Below are 18288 nucleotides of genomic sequence, written 5' to 3' on the forward strand. Positions count from 1 at the left end.
CTGGCCAGGTCCGTGACCTGATGACTTTTGACCTTCCGGACTAATTTTCAAGTTTACAAGTTTGATTATTGAAAACGTCATGTTTTGTACTATCAAACCAATATGCATGCTTCAGATAACATTTTACATTAGAAAAAAAAAATCGAACGACCAGGATCAACAAATTGCAATTGGTGAGTGGTTGGCATTGTATAGATATGAATACATGTCAATAATGTCGTTCAATTAGAGCTAATATTGCTGTGCGTAGTGTTTCGAATCTATCACCACTTAGCTGATTGTTCTGTGGTATTTTTTGACGGAATTTCTTGTCATAAAATCACAATACGTTATACTTACATGCATGTGTAAACGTGATTTGTAACATTATATAGGAAAAATCTTACGGGCAGATTCGATTTGCGTCACATGCACAAAGACAGTGTTCATTCTGTATACTGTGAAGCAAATACCAGAATTTTTTAAACCTGACATGTTAACAATGAATTATTTCAATTCTTTTTTCACGCAAGCCCAAATTTAGTCGGTATCAATGCGGTAATAAAATTTCTATAATTTTTTAGAATTTTCTCATGATCTTCTTGATGAAATGTGTCGATAGAAAAATTATATTAATACTTACACAATATTTTTGATGTGTTCTAATACTGAAAATATTTATTAGTATTCGAGGTATAACCCGAGGTGGTTAGGAGTGGTCATTGGAGGTGGTTGGCGGTGGTTGGAGATGGTCGTGGGTGGACAAGGAGGACGAGAAAGACGAGGAGAACAAGGTGGACGAGGAGGACAAGGATTTGTGATCGGTGAGTATAACACTTTTATAATATTTAATGGCAATTGTAATTATATTTCATCGAAAATTTTTAAAACTTGTCATATTTACCATAATTTATTTCAATTAATTTTTCGCGCGAGCACAAATTCAACAGCTATAAATGCGCTAATGAAATTTATTATATTATCAATTAATTAATTAATTACATTAATCCTCACACAATAGTTTTGATGTTTTCTTATACTGAAATTATTTATTACTACTCCAGGTATAACCCGAGGTGGTTAGCAGTGGTCGTTGGACGTGGTTGGCGGTGGTTGGAGATGGTCGTGGGTGGACAAGGAGGACGAGAAAGACGAGGAGAACAAGGTGGACGAGGAGGACAAGGATTTGTGATCGGTGAGTATAACACTTTTATAATATTTAATGGCAATTGTAATTATATTTCATCGAAAATTTTTAAAACTTGTCATATTTACCATAATTTATTTCAATTAATTTTTCGCGCGAGCACAAATTCAACAGCTATAAATGCGCTAATGAAATTTATTATATTATCAATTAATTAATTAATTACATTAATCCTCACACAATAGTTTTGATGTTTTCTTATACTGAAATTATTCATTACTACTCCAGGTATAACCCGAGGTGGTTAGCAGTGGTCGTTGGACGTGGTTGGCGGTGGTTGGAGATGGTCGTGGGTGGACAAGGAGGACGAGAAAGACGAGGAGAACAAGGTGGACGAGGAGGACAAGGATTTGTGATCGGTGAGTATAACACTTTTATAATATTTAATGGCAATTGTAATTATATTTCATCGAAAATTTTTAAAACTTGTCATATTTACCATAATTTATTTCAATTAATTTTTCGCGCGAGCACAAATTCAACAGCTATAAATGCGCTAATGAAATTTATTATATTATCAATTAATTAATTAATTACATTAATCCTCACACAATAGTTTTGATGTTTTCTTATACTGAAATTATTTATTACTACTCCAGGTATAACCCGAGGTGGTTAGCAGTGGTCGTTGGACATGGTTGGCCGTGGTTGGAGGTGATCAAGCTGGATGAGATGGATGAGGTGGACGAGGAGAACGGAGGTGGTCGGAGGTAGTAGGGGGTGTTAGGATGTGTTAAGAGGTGGTAGGCAGGAGTAGTAGAAGTTGGATTAGGAGTAGAAGTAAGATTTGGAGTAGGAGTAGGAGTAGGAGAAAGAGTAGGAATAGGAGTAGAAGTAGTAGGAGGACTAGTAGTACCTACCCTACCCTATCCTACACCCTACCCTACCCTACCCTACACCCTACCCTACCCTACCCTACCCCACCCTACCCGTTTTTTTTTTTTTTTAGCGGCGAAGGGGAAATCTTCAAAAAGACATCCGGTTGTTCTAGTGGATGTCATCGGATAGTGCCGGATTTTTACCGGCTAAAACCCCTCCGCCGCTCGTCGCCCAAAGTGACTTCTACTCCTGATCCTACTTCTTCTCCTACTCCTACTTCTACTTCAATCTCACTCCTACTCCTGACCTTACTCCTACTCCTACTCCTGATCCTACTCCTACTCCGACTCTTACTTCTACTCCAATCTTACTCCTACTCCAGACCCTATACCTACTCCTACTCCTACTTCTACTTCAATCCTACTACTACTTCTACTCCAATCTTACTCCAACTTCTGATCCCACTCCTATTCCTACTCCTAATTCTGAATATTAATGTTATAGAATATATAGACTGCGTGTCGAATTGAATCCCATATCGAAACGAACAATTCTTTTATTGTAATATTATAGCCGATTGTTGTAGATAATCTAGTATGTTTCCTAGAAAATTATAAGATTTAAAGTATGCATTACGTATTAATCATATATGAATCATATATATGAATGTGGTACATGGACCGCATATACATGTATACTTTTTGGTCTCTGTATCATTATTACATCTGATCTATTTTTATTCAACATCTATGTATATATTCTTCTCTTGGGTACCTATACTTCAAATAAATCACTGTTTTGCTATGACTTTTGAAAGTGATTTATTGTCATTATTAATTTCTTGTATCGCCGACAAGTTGGTGAGGACACACAGGCCAAGTACTGGCTTATGCTTACCATTGCAAAGACTTACTCAGAACTCAGTTACTCAGAGGATGAATGCAGTCAGCATCATCTGAAGATCGGAAACTCTCTGAGGTTCTGTAATAAGTTCTCAACTCTACCGGTGGAACATCTCACGGAGCAATTTTCGGTTGTCACATCAAAGCCTATTAGGGCGACTGTCTTCATATTCTTCAACCAATGGTAAAGTTAACCCCTTTGAATTTTTGGCGGAAAATTTTTGCGATTTTCAAAAGTGCTGAAATCAAATCTTTGGCGCACTATATCGACGTGATTTTGCGAGAGAAATCGATTGTGCGCAGTCCGAATACGCTGCGATCAACGCATCAAAAGTTACAGCCAAAAAACAAGAACCTGTGTTTTCGACATTTTTCAGCAGGTGCTTTTTCGCTCGCCGTTTCTCTCCTGTTGGTCCTACGCTCTTTTAGCTGCGATTTCTGAGTTCCTGAGGGTCCAATTGGTCAGATCAGGCTCATTTAAATCGAATCTGAGACCAAAAGTTTTTTGCTCGAAAAAAAAGTAAGGCTAACCCCTTTGAATTTTTAGCGAAAATTTTCGCGATTTTCAAAAGTGCTGGAATCAAATCTTTGCCGCACTATATCGACGTAATTTTGCGAGAGAAATCGATTGGGCGCAATTCCAATACGCTGCGATCAACGCATCAAAAGTTACAGCCAAAAAACGAGAACCTGTGTTTTCGACATTTTTCAGCAGGTGCTTTTTCGCTCGCCGTTTCTCTCCTGTTGGTCCTACGCTCTTTTCGCTGCGATTTCTGAGTTCCTGAGGGTCCGATTGGTCAGATAAGGGTCATTTAAATCGAATCTGAGACCAAAAGTTTTTTGCTCAAAAAAAAAGTAAGGCTAACCCCTTTGTATTTTTGGCGAAAATTTTCGCGATCTTCAAAAGAGCTGGAATCAAATCTTTGGCGCACCATGTCGACGTAATTTTGCGAGAGAAATCGATTGGGCGCAATTCCAATTCGCTGCGATCGACGCATCAAAAGTTACAGCCAAAAAACGAGAACCTGTGTTTTCGACATTTTTCAGCAGGTGCTTTTTCGCTCACCGTTTCTCTCCTGTTGGTCCTACGCTCTTTTCGCTGCGATTTCTGAGTTCCTGAGGGTCCGATTGGTCAGATAAGGGTCATTTAAATCGAATCTGAGACCAAAAGTTTTTTGCTCAAAAAAAAAGTAAGGCTAACCCCTTTGTATTTTTGGCGAAAATTTTCGCGATTTTCAAAAGTGCTGGAATCAAATCTTTGGCGCACTATATCGACGTAATTTTGCGAGAGAAATCGATTGGGCGCAATTCCAATACGCTGCGATCAACGCATCAAAAGTTACAGCCAAAAAACGAGAACCTGTGTTTTCGACATTTTTCAGCAGGTGCTTTTTCGCTCACCGTTTCTCTCCTGTTGGTCCTACGCTCTTTTCGCTGCGATTTCTGAGTTCTTGAGGGTCCAATTGGTCAGATAAGGGCCATTTAAATCGAATCCGAGATCAAAAGTTTTTTGCTCAAAAAAAAAAGTAAGGCTAACCCCTTTGTATTTTTGGCGAAAATTTTCGCGATTTTCAAAAGTGCTGGAATCAAATCTTTGGCGCACCATGTCGACGTAATTTTGCGAGAGAAATCGATTGGGCGCAATTCCAATACGCTGCGATCGACGCATCAAAAGTTACAGCCAAAAAACGAGAACCTGTGTTTTCGACATTTTTCAGCAGGTGCTTTTTCGCTTGCCGTTTCTCTCCTGTTGGTCCTACGCTCTTTTCGCTGCGATTTCTGAGTTCCTGAGGGTCCAATTGGTCAGATAAGGGTCATTCAAATCGAATCTGAGACCAAAAGTTTTTTGCTCAAAAAAAAAGTGAGGCTAACCCCTTTGTATTTTTGGCGAAAATTTTCGCGATTTTCAAAAGTGCTGGAATCAAATCTTTGGCGCACTATATCGACGTAATTTTGCGAGAGAAATCGATTGGGCGCAATTCCAATACGCTGCGATCAACGCATCAAAAGTTACAGCCAAAAAACGAGAACCTGTGTTTTCGACATTTTTCAGCAGGTGCTTTTTCGCTCACCGTTTCTCTCCTGTTGGTCCTACGCTCTTTTCGCTGCGATTTCTGAGTTCCTGAGGGTCCGATTGGTCAGATAAGGGTCATTTAAATTGAATCTGAGACCAAAAGTTTTTTGCTCAAAAAAAAAAAGTAAGGCTAACCCCTTTGTATTTTTGGCGAAAATTTTCGCGATTTTCAAAAGTGCTGGAATCAAATCTTTGGCGCACCATGTCGACGTAATTTTGCGAGAAAAATCGATTGGGCGCAATTCCAATACGCTGCGATCGACGCATCAAAAGTTACAGCCAAAAAACGAGAACCTGTGATTTCGACATTTTTCAGCAGGTGCTTTTTCGCTCGCCGTTTCTCTCCTGTTGGTCCTACGCTCTTTTCGCTGCGATTTCTGAGTTCCTGAGGGTCCAATTGGTCGGATAAGGGTCATTTAAATCGAATCTGAGACCAAAAGTTTTTTGCTCAAAAAAAAAGTAAGGCTAACCCCTTTGTATTTTTGGCGAAAATTTTCGCGATTTTCAAAAGTGCTGGAATCAAATCTTTGGCGCACTATATCGACGTAATTTTGCGAGAGAAATCGATTGGGCGCAATTCCAATACGCTGCGATCAACGCATCAAAAGTTACAGCCAAAAAACGAGAACCTGTGTTTTCGACATTTTTCAGCAGGTGCTTTTTCGCTCGCCGTTTCTCTCCTGTTGGTCCTACGCTCTTTTCGCTGCGATTTCTGAGTTCCTGAGGGTCCGATTGGTCAGATAAGGGTCATTCAAATCGAATCTGAGACCAAAAGTTTTTTGCTCAAAAAAAAAGTAAGGCTAACCCCTTTGTATTTTTGGCGAAAATTTTCGCGATTTTCAAAAGTGCTGGAATCAAATCTTTGGCGCACTATATCGACGTAATTTTGCGAGAGAAATCGATTGGGCGCAATTCCAATACGCTGCGATCAACGCATCAAAAGTTACAGCCAAAAAACGAGAACCTGTGTTTTCGACATTTTTCAGCAGGTGCTTTTTCGCTCACCGTTTCTCTCCTGTTGGTCCTACGCTCTTTTCGCTGCGATTTCTGAGTTCCTGAGGGTCCGATTGGTCAGATAAGGGTCATTTAAATCGAATCTGAGACCAAAAGTTTTTTGCTCAAAAAAAAAGTAAGGCTAACCCCTTTGTATTTTTGGCGAAAATTTTCGCGATTTTCAAAAGTGCTGGAATCAAATCTTTGGCGCACTATATCGACGTAATTTTGCGAGAGAAATCGATTGGGCGCAATTCCAATACGCTGCGATCAACGCATCAAAAGTTACAGCCAAAAAACGAGAACCTGTGTTTTCGACATTTTTCAGCAGGTGCTTTTTCGCTCGCCGTTTCTCTCCTGTTGGTCCTACGCTCTTTTCGCTGCGATTTCTGAGTTCTTGAGGGTCCAATTGGTCAGATAAGGGCCATTTAAATCGAATCCGAGATCAAAAGTTTTTTGCTCAAAAAAAAAAGTAAGGCTAACCCCTTTGTATTTTTGGCGAAAATTTTCGCGATTTTCAAAAGTGCCGGAATCAAATCTTTGGCGCACCATGTCGACGTAATTTTGCGAGAGAAATCGATTGGGCGCAATTCCAATACGCTGCGATCGACGCATCAAAAGTTACAGCCAAAAAACGAGAACCTGTGTTTTCGACATTTTTCAGCAGGTGCTTTTTCGCTTGCCGTTTCTCTCCTGTTGGTCCTACGCTCTTTTCGCTGCGATTTCTGAGTTCCTGAGGGTCCAATTGGTCAGATAAGGGTCATTCAAATCGAATCTGAGACCAAAAGTTTTTTGGTCAAAAAAAAAGTAAGGCTAACCCCTTTGTATTTTTGGCGAAAATTTTCGCGATTTTCAAAAGTGCTGGAATCAAATCTTTGGCGCACTATATCGACGTAATTTTGCGAGAGAAATCGATTGGGCGCAATTCCAATACGCTGCGATCAACGCATCAAAAGTTACAGCCAAAAAACGAGAACCTGTGTTTTCGACATTTTTCAGCAGGTGCTTTTTCGCTCACCGTTTCTCTCCTGTTGGTCCTACGCTCTTTTCGCTGCGATTTCTGAGTTTCTGAGGGTCCGATTGGTCAGATAAGGGTCATTTAAATTGAATCTGAGACCAAAAGTTTTTTGCTCAAAAAAAAAAGTAAGGCTAACCCCTTTGTATTTTTGGCGAAAATTTTCGCGATTTTCAAAAGTGCTGGAATCAAATCTTTGGCGCACCATGTCGACGTAATTTTGCGAGAGAAATCGATTGGGCGCAATTCCAATACGCTGCGATCGACGCATCAAAAGTTACAGCCAAAAAACGAGAACCTGTGATTTCGACATTTTTCAGCAGGTGCTTTTTCGCTCGCCGTTTCTCTCCTGTTGGTCCTACGCTCTTTTCGCTGCGATTTCTGAGTTCCTGAGGGTCCAATTGGTCAGATAAGGGTCATTTAAATCGAATCTGAGACCAAAAGTTTTTTGCTCAAAAAAAAAGTAAGGCTAACCCCTTTGTATTTTTGGCGAAAATTTTCGCGATTTTCAAAAGTGCTGGAATCAAATCTTTGGCGCACTATATCGACGTAATTTTGCGAGAGAAATCGATTGGGCGCAATTCCAATACGCTGCGATCAACGCATCAAAAGTTACAGCCAAAAAACGAGAACCTGTGTTTTCGACATTTTTCAGCAGGTGCTTTTTCGCTCGCCGTTTCTCTCCTGTTGGTCCTACGCTCTTTTCGCTGCGATTTCTGAGTTCCTGAGGGTCCAATTGGTCAGATAAGGGTCATTTAAATCGAATCCGAGACCAAAAGTTTTTTGCTCAAAAAAAAAGTAAGGCTAACCCCTTTGTATTTTTGGCGAAAATTTTCGCGATTTTCAAAAGTGCTGGAATCAAATCTTTGGCGCACTATATCGACGTAATTTTGCGAGAGAAATCGATTGGGCGCAATTCCAATACGCTGCGATCAACGCATCAAAAGTTACAGCCAAAAAACGAGAACCTGTGTTTTCGACATTTTTCAGCAGGTGCTTTTTCGCTCGCCGTTTCTCTCCTGTTGGTCCTACGCTCTTTTCGCTGCGATTTCTGAGTTCCTGAGGGTCCGATTGGTCAGATAAGGGTCATTTAAATCGAATCTGAGACCAAAAGTTTTTTGCTCAAAAAAAAAGTAAGGCTAACCCCTTTGTATTTTTGGCGAAAATTTTCGCGATTTTCAAAAGTGCTGGAATCAAATCTTTGGCGCACTATATCGACGTAATTTTGCGAGAGAAATCGATTGGGCGCAATTCCAATACGCTGCGATCAACGCATCAAAAGTTACAGCCAAAAAACGAGAACCTGTGTTTTCGACATTTTTCAGCAGGTGCTTTTTCGCTCACCGTTTCTCTCCTGTTGGTCCTACGCTCTTTTCGCTGCGATTTCTGAGTTCCTGAGGGTCCGATTGGTCAGATAAGGGTCATTTAAATCGAATCTGAGACCAAAAGTTTTTTGCTCAAAAAAAAAGTAAGGCTAACCCCTTTGTATTTTTGGCGAAAATTTTCGCGATTTTCAAAAGTGCTGGAATCAAATCTTTGGCGCACTATATCGACGTAATTTTGCGAGAGAAATCGATTGGGCGCAATTCCAATACGCTGCGATCAACGCATCAAAAGTTACAGCCAAAAAACGAGAACCTGTGTTTTCGACATTTTTCAGCAGGTGCTTTTTCGCTCGCCGTTTCTCTCCTGTTGGTCCTACGCTCTTTTCGCTGCGATTTCTGAGTTCCTGAGGGTCCGATTGGTCAGATAAGGGTCATTCAAATCGAATCTGAGACCAAAAGTTTTTTGCTCAAAAAAAAAGTAAGGCTAACCCCTTTGTATTTTTGGCGAAAATTTTCGCGATTTTCAAAAGTGCTGGAATCAAATCTTTGGCGCACTATATCGACGTAATTTTGCGAGAGAAATCGATTGGGCGCAATTCCAATACGCTGCGATCAACGCATCAAAAGTTACAGCCAAAAAACGAGAACCTGTGTTTTCGACATTTTTCAGCAGGTGCTTTTTCGCTCACCGTTTCTCTCCTGTTGGTCCTACGCTCTTTTCGCTGCGATTTCTGAGTTTCTGAGGGTCCGATTGGTCAGATAAGGGTCATTTAAATTGAATCTGAGACCAAAAGTTTTTTGCTCAAAAAAAAAAGTAAGGCTAACCCCTTTGTATTTTTGGCGAAAATTTTCGCGATTTTCAAAAGTGCTGGAATCAAATCTTTGGCGCACCATGTCGACGTAATTTTGCGAGAGAAATCGATTGGGCGCAATTCCAATACGCTGCGATCGACGCATCAAAAGTTACAGCCAAAAAACGAGAACCTGTGATTTCGACATTTTTCAGCAGGTGCTTTTTCGCTCGCCGTTTCTCTCCTGTTGGTCCTACGCTCTTTTCGCTGCGATTTCTGAGTTCCTGAGGGTCCAATTGGTCAGATAAGGGTCATTTAAATCGAATCTGAGACCAAAAGTTTTTTGCTCAAAAAAAAAGTAAGGCTAACCCCTTTGTATTTTTGGCGAAAATTTTCGCGATTTTCAAAAGTGCTGGAATCAAATCTTTGGCGCACTATATCGACGTAATTTTGCGAGAGAAATCGATTGGGCGCAATTCCAATACGCTGCGATCAACGCATCAAAAGTTACAGCCAAAAAACGAGAACCTGTGTTTTCGACATTTTTCAGCAGGTGCTTTTTCGCTCGCCGTTTCTCTCCTGTTGGTCCTACGCTCTTTTCGCTGCGATTTCTGAGTTCCTGAGGGTCCAATTGGTCAGATAAGGGTCATTTAAATCGAATCCGAGACCAAAAGTTTTTTGCTCAAAAAAAAAGTAAGGCTAACCCCTTTGTATTTTTGGCGAAAATTTTCGCGATTTTCAAAAGTGCTGGAATCAAATCTTTGGCGCACTATATCGACGTAATTTTGCGAGAGAAATCGATTGGGCGCAATTCCAATACGCTGCGATCAACGCATCAAAAGTTACAGCCAAAAAACGAGAACCTGTGTTTTCGACATTTTTCAGCAGGTGCTTTTTCGCTCGCCGTTTCTCTCCTGTTGGTCCTACGCTCTTTTCGCTGCGATTTCTGAGTTCCTGAGGGTCCGATTGGTCAGATAAGGGTCATTTAAATCGAATCTGAGACCAAAAGTTTTTTGCTCAAAAAAAAAGTAAGGCTAACCCCTTTGTATTTTTGGCGAAAATTTTCGCGATTTTCAAAAGTGCTGGAATCAAATCTTTGGCGCACTATATCGACGTAATTTTGCGAGAGAAATCGATTGGGCGCAATTCCAATACGCTGCGATCAACGCATCAAAAGTTACAGCCAAAAAACGAGAACCTGTGTTTTCGACATTTTTCAGCAGGTGCTTTTTCGCTCACCGTTTCTCTCCTGTTGGTCCTACGCTCTTTTCGCTGCGATTTCTGAGTTCCTGAGGGTCCGATTGGTCAGATAAGGGTCATTTAAATCGAATCTGAGACCAAAAGTTTTTTGCTCAAAAAAAAAGTAAGGCTAACCCCTTTGTATTTTTGGCGAAAATTTTCGCGATTTTCAAAAGTGCTGGAATCAAATCTTTGGCGCACTATATCGACGTAATTTTGCGAGAGAAATCGATTGGGCGCAATTCCAATACGCTGCGATCAACGCATCAAAAGTTACAGCCAAAAAACGAGAACCTGTGTTTTCGACATTTTTCAGCAGGTGCTTTTTCGCTCACCGTTTCTCTCCTGTTGGTCCTACGCTCTTTTCGCTGCGATTTCTGAGTTCTTGAGGGTCCAATTGGTCAGATAAGGGCCATTTAAATCGAATCCGAGATCAAAAGTTTTTTGCTCAAAAAAAAAAGTAAGGCTAACCCCTTTGTATTTTTGGCGAAAATTTTCGCGATTTTCAAAAGTGCTGGAATCAAATCTTTGGCGCACCATGTCGACGTAATTTTGCGAGAGAAATCGATTGGGCGCAATTCCAATACGCTGCGATCGACGCATCAAAAGTTACAGCCAAAAAACGAGAACCTGTGTTTTCGACATTTTTCAGCAGGTGCTTTTTCGCTTGCCGTTTCTCTCCTGTTGGTCCTACGCTCTTTTCGCTGCGATTTCTGAGTTCCTGAGGGTCCAATTGGTCAGATAAGGGTCATTCAAATCGAATCTGAGACCAAAAGTTTTTTGCTCAAAAAAAAAGTAAGGCTAACCCCTTTGTATTTTTGGCGAAAATTTTCGTGATTTTCAAAAGTGCTGGAATCAAATCTTTGGCGCACCATGTCGACGTAATTTTGCGAGAGAAATCGATTGGGCGCAATTCCAATACGCTGCGATGAACGCATCAAAAGTTACAGCCAAAAAACGAGAACCTGTGTTTTCGACATTTTTCAGCAGGTGCTTTTTCGCTCGCTGTTTCTCTCCTGTTGGTCCTACGCTCTTTTCGCTGCGATTTCTGAGTTCCTGAGGGTCCAATTGGTCAGATAAGGGTCATTTAAATCGAATCTGAGACCAAAAATTTTCGGCTCCAAAAATGAAGAAAAAGTAAGGTTAACCCCTCTTTATTTTTGTCGAAAATTTTCGCGATTTTGAAAAGTGCTGGGAGAAATTCTTTCATGCACTATTCCGACGTAATTTTGCGAGAGAAATCGGCTGAGCGCAGTCCCAAATTGCTGCTAAGTATTAGTCTTTTTATCCGAAGTGTCACAGATAGGCTCTCTAATAGTTCACCGTTTCCCCGATCAGTCGTTCGGGGACAAAATTGATCTTAGATATGACGACAAGTAATAGTCTAGAAAGTCTATTTCTTCACTTTTTTTCTGTCACCCTACAGCTTTCATTACTACTATATGGAAAGACGTAATTCCTGCCGTGATCACGATATCCGCGACTTACTTGATGCTTGTTTATCTTTCCCTCGATTGACAATGTTGATGAGAAATTTCATATTTTCAATTCCCAAGGCTCTATCCAGTCGAGTTTAGATTATTTCTATAAAGTAAATAACAGTGTTGTATCGGAATGAACCGATTGATAGCTCAGAGTTTAAAGCGTCTGAGTAGTTCCTGGGTATGTTTAGCTTACTATTGATCTATCTGTCACTGATTCACTAATCTTGCTTGGTTATAGGTATCGATATCAACCTTTCGCAATGCCCGTTGGTTGCATGTCAATATCAGCGCCGGGGAGAGAGGCAAGTGTGAAAAATCCGAAAAAGACAGTGTAAGTGGAAATATTTCTTTGTATATATCAGTATTGCTTGTAAGTTACCCAAGGAGTATTTCACCAAGTTCGCCACCTTGACCATCGTTCGGAACTTGACGTAAGTTCAAATGTTTCAATAGAGTTACCCGATGATCGACCATTGCTACGACTGTGTGATTGTCGGGGCTGGTGGCACCGGTCTTCGTACTGCTTTCGGTCTTGGCTCAAAAGGTTATCGCGTAGCAGTTATTACTAAACTCTTTCCTACACGATCACATACCGTGGCTGCCCAGGGTGGCATAAACGCAGCTATCGGCAATCACGAGCCAGACAACTGGCTCTGGCACATGTATGACACTGTCAAAGGCTCCGACTGGCTTGGGGACCAAGATGCGATCCACTTCCTGTCCCGAGAGGCACCCAAGGCTGTCTTTGAACTCGAAAACTATGGTAACTGCGAAAAAATATGTCCGATTGATTCATGGTCTAATGATATGTCGGATCTTACTCTGCCGCAGGATGTGCGTTTAGTCGTACGAAGGAAGGAAAGATTTACCAACGAGCATTCGGTGGTCAGTCATTGAAGTTCGGTAAAGGTGGTCAAGCTCACCGTACTTGCGCTGTGGCAGATCGTACCGGTCACGCCGTCCTCCATACTCTCTATGGTCAGAGCCTCCGCTTCGACGTGCATTACTTCGTTGAATATTTTGCTCTCGACTTACTGATGCACGGTGACTGCTGCTTGGGAGTCTTGGCCTATGAGCTGGAGACGGGTCAGATGCATCGGTTCAGAGGCCACCAAACTGTGGGTTGCCAACTCAGTTCCACATACCTTATGTTAGGTATCGTTTAACCCAATATTGCTGTAGATCATCGCTACGGGGGGTACTGAAAGATGTTACTTCTCATGTACGGCGGCACACTCTTGCACCGGTGACGGAATGGCAATGGTTTCACGAGCTGGGATACCTCTTCAAGACATGGAATTCGTGCAGTTCCATCCAACCGGTTAGTTGCACTTTAAAATGGGTACGTGTATGTCATTGAGTGACGCAGCAATGTGATTAAAACCGTAAATGGTTAAGAGGTGAATTGACCCTGTACGAATGAGTCAGGGAAAAGAGTCGGTATGCGCGTTACGTAAAAGTTGTTTTTATGACGTTGATTAATTCAGGAATCTATGGAAGTGGAGTCCTTGTCACCGAGGGTGTAAGGGGTGAAGGTGGATACTTGATAAACTCATCAGGAAAGCGTTTTATGGCTGAGTACGCGCCTGTCGCCAAGGACCTGGCATCGAGGGATGTCGTTTCCAGAGCGATGACACTCGAAATACTTGACGGAAGGTACAGCAATTCCTTAGCGATAACAATATTGCCCCAAGTGGATACTTGTTTGGTACATTAAACATTGTTTATCCATTACTAATTGATGATATGCTTTGAAAACGAATACAACGGGGAGTGGGACGTAAATTCATTATCTTAATCAGTGTCTGTAAAATTAAAGATAGACGTATTATCAACACATACTCAACGAAGCGTGTGAAAATTGTTTTGAATAGCTTTACATTATAAAGTATCACGTCTCATGACTTCGGTCATTAGACGTTGATTCCGTTGAGTCATTTGATAGTAAAATAACTTCCAACTAGTACGCCGGTCACGTGTCAGGAGTGATACGACACGTGCTTCCGTTTGAAAATGCCTCTACTTTGTGGTCGTCCTAAGTATTGAAACCCTGCCTTGGATCCTGTGGCGGTAGTATATTTAAAACTCAAATGAATATTTGAGTGTTGCTTATTGCGAAAAGTACTTCAATTTTCGAGTTTTATATTAAGAAACGAGTAACAATCATACAGCTCATAACAAACTTTGAAGTCGATGTACTTGTGAATGGTGCATATTTCGGATTTCAATTTGAAACGGTTCTTTAATCTGATCGTAAAATATTTTCGGTCCGTCTATCGGGTCTTCAGTTAGTTTAATACACGACCATTTTTGAATCGCTTTCTCTCGCCTAGTAAAAGTTGAGAATCCAACTGGGCCTTTACTGATATTTATTACCTCGTTAGATAAAGTTCCTTTATGAAGGAAACTTCATAAAATATGTTAAATATTGCTTGTTTGAGGTTTCATAAAATACGTCCTCCTCGTTTAGGGAAGAACTTTGTAGCTTGAAGATTTCAAAAACTGTTGAATTACTAGCTACCATAGGCCTGAAATTTCACGACCTGAAGTGTATTCTAGGAAATTGCGTATCGTTTAATCATAACAAACTAAGCTTGTGTGATGAATGCATACACATGTAAGTCTCACAAAACTAGTACCGTGTTTGAATGGTACACAACGAAGGTATAGCCAATAATACTTGTATGAAAAAGATTTGGCGACCCCAAAATGTAAATAGTTAATAGTCATACTAATTCTATGTACATTACAAAATCATATTTACCTTTCGATCATATATTCAAATAGGTAGTCTTTGTCGGGTCACGTCACATCTCCGAGAACCGGACCGGTCCGATCATTACGTAGGACATATAACGAGTATTTTATACTTCACGAGTCGAAGTTTTGCCGGTGTTTACTCTATTATGTCTTAACTATTCGAGCTCCATGACTCATTATATTCCGTTATGCACCGTTCGTTTATTGACCGGTTTTGAGTTGTTCTAATTGCAACGCAGAGGTGTGGGGCCCCAGAAAGATCACCTTTACCTGCAGCTCTCGCATCTACCTCGAGAAGTAATCGAAAAACAGCTACCGGGCATTTCCCATCTGTCCTGGGTTTTCGCTGGCGTTGATGTAACGAAGGAACCAATACCGGTTATACCTACAGTGCATTATAACATGGGAGGGATCCCGGGTAACTACAGGGCCCAGGTATCGATCCAATGGGCTCAAATGAGAGAGAAAGAAAGAGAGAGTTGAGACAAAAGACTCAAGAATCTATAAAGCATGGGAACGGAAACGTGCTTTTAGTATTTTTGACTCACTGCATTTCTAACATCAGATACCTCAACACAGATAACTTAATAAAGGCCTTTTTACGCGGTCGTCTTTTGTTTCAAGTCTTGCACTCCGATTTCCTACCTACACTAGTATAGATATACTGGAAGGATTATCATGGCAATTGAACAAATTATTCTGTTGAGGTTCTCACGCGAGAAAACGAGCATGACAGAGTATTGGACCGTTTGTGGGCCGCTGGTGAAACCGCATGCGTATCCGTTCACGGTGCTAATCGTCTCGGAGCCAACAGCCTCATCGAAACGTTGGTCTTTGGAAAAGCCATCGCGGATAATATAGACTGCATGATGCGCCCGGGTGAACGTCATATGGATCTTGCTCCCGTGAGTAACCGATGATCAAGATCCCCGACGTACAATAGTTGATGTTATTATTGAGAATAATGGTACTTGTCGCCGTCGCACAAGACGTTTAGTCCCCAAGATTTCCGATGTACCCGAATTGCCTTTCTCACAAGTAATCATAGTCATGCCATAAACCCATGCGCTTGTGACTCTTTGCAATTACAGAATTCGAAATAGCATACAGGAAGACCATTGTCAGGCATAATGCGCGTAAGATGAATTCGGATTATATTCAATTCTATGGTTCATTCTAGAACATCCATTGTTATTCGAAACCGTATTTACCATATTCTCTTTGCTTGTCAGTCAATTGTGAAGGTCTGCAGTATTGCATTGAATTGTTGAGGAGTGTTATGTTTGTTGGTATTATATTGTAATGTTTCGCCTCTCAATCAGCCAGCAAAACATTATTTTAGGATATTGGACAGCAGTCCATTTGTCGCTTCGACGCGACCCGTTACAGCCAGGGCAACATCACCGTGGCAACTTTGCGGGAAGAAATGCAACGCACTATGCATAAATACGCCTCCGTATTCCGTACTTGCGATATCCTTCAGCGTGGCTGTCGAGAAATGACTCGATTGTATACGTGTGATCTGCCGAACCTTTGCGTGAGTCATGTTCAGCTTATTTTTCGTTTAATACCTGCGCCAATAATCAGCACATAGGTATAAGTTAATTACACAGTATCTAAGACTCAAAACAAATGATCAATTAACGGTTGTTTTTATTTTGTGGATTGCGTGACAGGTGCAAGATACCTCCTTGATATGGAATACCGAACTGGTAGAAGCCTTGGAGTTGCAAAATATGATGCTTAACTGCATGCACATTATCTATGCTGCAGAAAATCGGAAAGAATCGCGAGGAGCTCACGCGAGAGAAGATTTCAAGGTTTCGTTGATTAATTTATTGCTTAAATTAGTTTAATTTAGTTAAGTGTTTCATCATTCGCAACTGATTCCATCGGATCTGCGATCTATTTCAAAAGATACTTTGGAATCAGAGGTTTTGGACAGTAATTATAATGGATCACATTTTTCACACGGACTGTACCGACGCGACTGTTTACTATCTCGTCAGATCTTAAATGTTCCGGATTTTCAAATAGCTCTTAGGAAAGTTCCACACCGGTGAAGAGTTCACGCCCAAGTTCGTTCCTCTCTTGAGAATGAAATTTCGACGTTTATTTTTCCTTAACCTTGAGAGGATGAAACGGGTGTGTAGCATGGCTACATATCAACACATCTAAATATATATATATAATGTTCGTAAATGTTGAACATATCTACAATACAAATCGATCGTCATTATTAAGTCAATTAATTTTTGTAGGCCGATGAAATAACTTGAATTTCACAGGTGATTCTAGAATTTTCAATCCGCGCACGATGAACGAAGCAAAAGCTGTATTTCCAACAGTGAATGTTTACAACGCCTTACAAGTAAAATTCATTGATTTATTGCAGGAACGAATCGACGAGTACGATTACTCCAAGCCCTTGGAGGGGCAGAAAAAACTTCCTATTGAGAAACATTGGCGCAAACATACTCTGACTTGGGCCCAGGACGACGGTTCTGTGAGTGCACTGCATCGTCCGAGTAATTAACAAGATGAAGCCAGATATTTACGTATATTTACTTTTCAGATATGCATTACCTACCGGCCGGTAATTGACACTACTCTGGACGAGAGTGAAGCGGAACATGTGCCACCAGCAGTACGTAGTTACTAACAAGGTTGGCGTTAACCCGGCATAAGGTCTAGATATGCATATACATAGTTGCATAAACCGGTTCAGATTAACTGATGATAAATCAAAAAAGTGCAACTGATAATCAACTCGTTCCAAGATTCTAAGGAGTATACGTGTGAATGCAGGTTGATAAACTATATACGAGTAAATAATTTCCAGTTGTACCTATACCGCGTTTTAGTTTGTCCTTGGTACGTATTGTACCTACTATGCTTTTTCCCCGTGTTGACTTTACGGTCATAATTCGTGGTGTAACAAAATGAATTCCTTTCACAATTCGATAGTTTATTCTTGTCGCTTACTTACGTTTCGTAGAATTTCACCTATACCTACTTTTTATATAAATAAAAACATGCACGTATATCTCGAGTGTCGTATCAGGAAAGTGGTATAAGCGTGAGTAAACAACTGCAACTTGTACCGGATGGAAAAATATTATTCACAGACATCATGTTTACACGTATTTATTTTATTCATACGATTGTTTAAATCGATCGAGCTTATGAATATTCAAATAAAATTCGTTGGTTTATACTGTCTTTAAACTTAACTCCCTGGATTTTACGGTAATGCGAGAAGTTAGTAAGACAAAAGCGTAAGTAAAATACACAACCCAAACTATATTATGTTCGCTTCAAATTCGACACATTGAATACCGAGTCGGCGCTATTTTTAACCCGTGTTGGCGTGTGCCGTCCGAAAATGAAACGCCGTGGTACGAACCGAAAAGAAGACGAGAATTCGATTCCCTGTTAGGTTTTAGTCGAATACCATGTTTCCTCAACATTTATCACAGCAGGTCGTTCTCGGTGATTGTATTTTCCTGTAACTGGCTGGCGCGTACGGCGCTGGCGCGAACGTCGGTTATAAGTTTGCGGTATGGGGCTTGGAACGAAGAACGTAACGTTAGATCTTTGCTGCAATAATGCTTCGACGAATTACAAAGCATCGATATCTAGCTGCGGTAAATCAGCGTTTGGAAAAAGAGAGGAAAATTGCAACAAACAGTGAACTACC

General features: G+C 40.8%; 1 protein-coding gene and 1 long non-coding RNA gene across 2 annotated transcripts; both read left to right on the forward strand.

Moving 5' to 3' along the window:
* The first annotated feature begins 696 nt into the window (after window positions 1-696).
* Window positions 697-2066, forward strand: LOC124295459. Its single transcript, XR_006905396.1, has 4 exons — window positions 697-803; window positions 1044-1174; window positions 1415-1545; window positions 1786-2066. It is a non-coding gene; the product is annotated as an uncharacterized LOC124295459 (long non-coding RNA).
* A 9892-nt stretch (window positions 2067-11958) lies between these two features.
* On the forward strand, window positions 11959-18241 carry LOC107228139 (succinate dehydrogenase [ubiquinone] flavoprotein subunit, mitochondrial). Its single transcript, XM_015669511.2, has 12 exons — window positions 11959-12006; window positions 12067-12159; window positions 12282-12591; window positions 12660-12946; window positions 13011-13149; window positions 13316-13484; window positions 14828-15023; window positions 15296-15493; window positions 15931-16125; window positions 16265-16408; window positions 16984-17094; window positions 17164-18241. The coding sequence occupies exons 1-12, from the start codon at window positions 11959-11961 to the stop codon at window positions 17248-17250; spliced, it is 1977 nt and encodes a 658-aa protein (XP_015524997.1). The 3' UTR covers window positions 17251-18241.
* Window positions 18242-18288: the final 47 nt, after the last annotated feature.

Source organism: Neodiprion lecontei, chromosome 1 (assembly GCF_021901455.1).
Source record: "Neodiprion lecontei isolate iyNeoLeco1 chromosome 1, iyNeoLeco1.1, whole genome shotgun sequence".
NCBI classification, from domain to species: Eukaryota; Metazoa; Arthropoda; class Insecta; order Hymenoptera; family Diprionidae; genus Neodiprion; species Neodiprion lecontei.

Excerpts from the sequence above, each read along its gene's own strand:
- LOC107228139 (XM_015669511.2), top strand. The coding sequence starts at position 11,959 with ATGAACCGATTGATAGCTCAGAGTTTAAAGCGTCTGAGTAGTTCCTGG. Across the intron at positions 12,007-12,066 it reads AGCGTCTGAGTAGTTCCTGG|GTATCGATATCAACCTTTCG; the intron begins GTATGTTTAGCT and ends GCTTGGTTATAG. Across the intron at positions 16,409-16,983 it reads ACGCGAGAGAAGATTTCAAG|GAACGAATCGACGAGTACGA; the intron begins GTTTCGTTGATT and ends GATTTATTGCAG.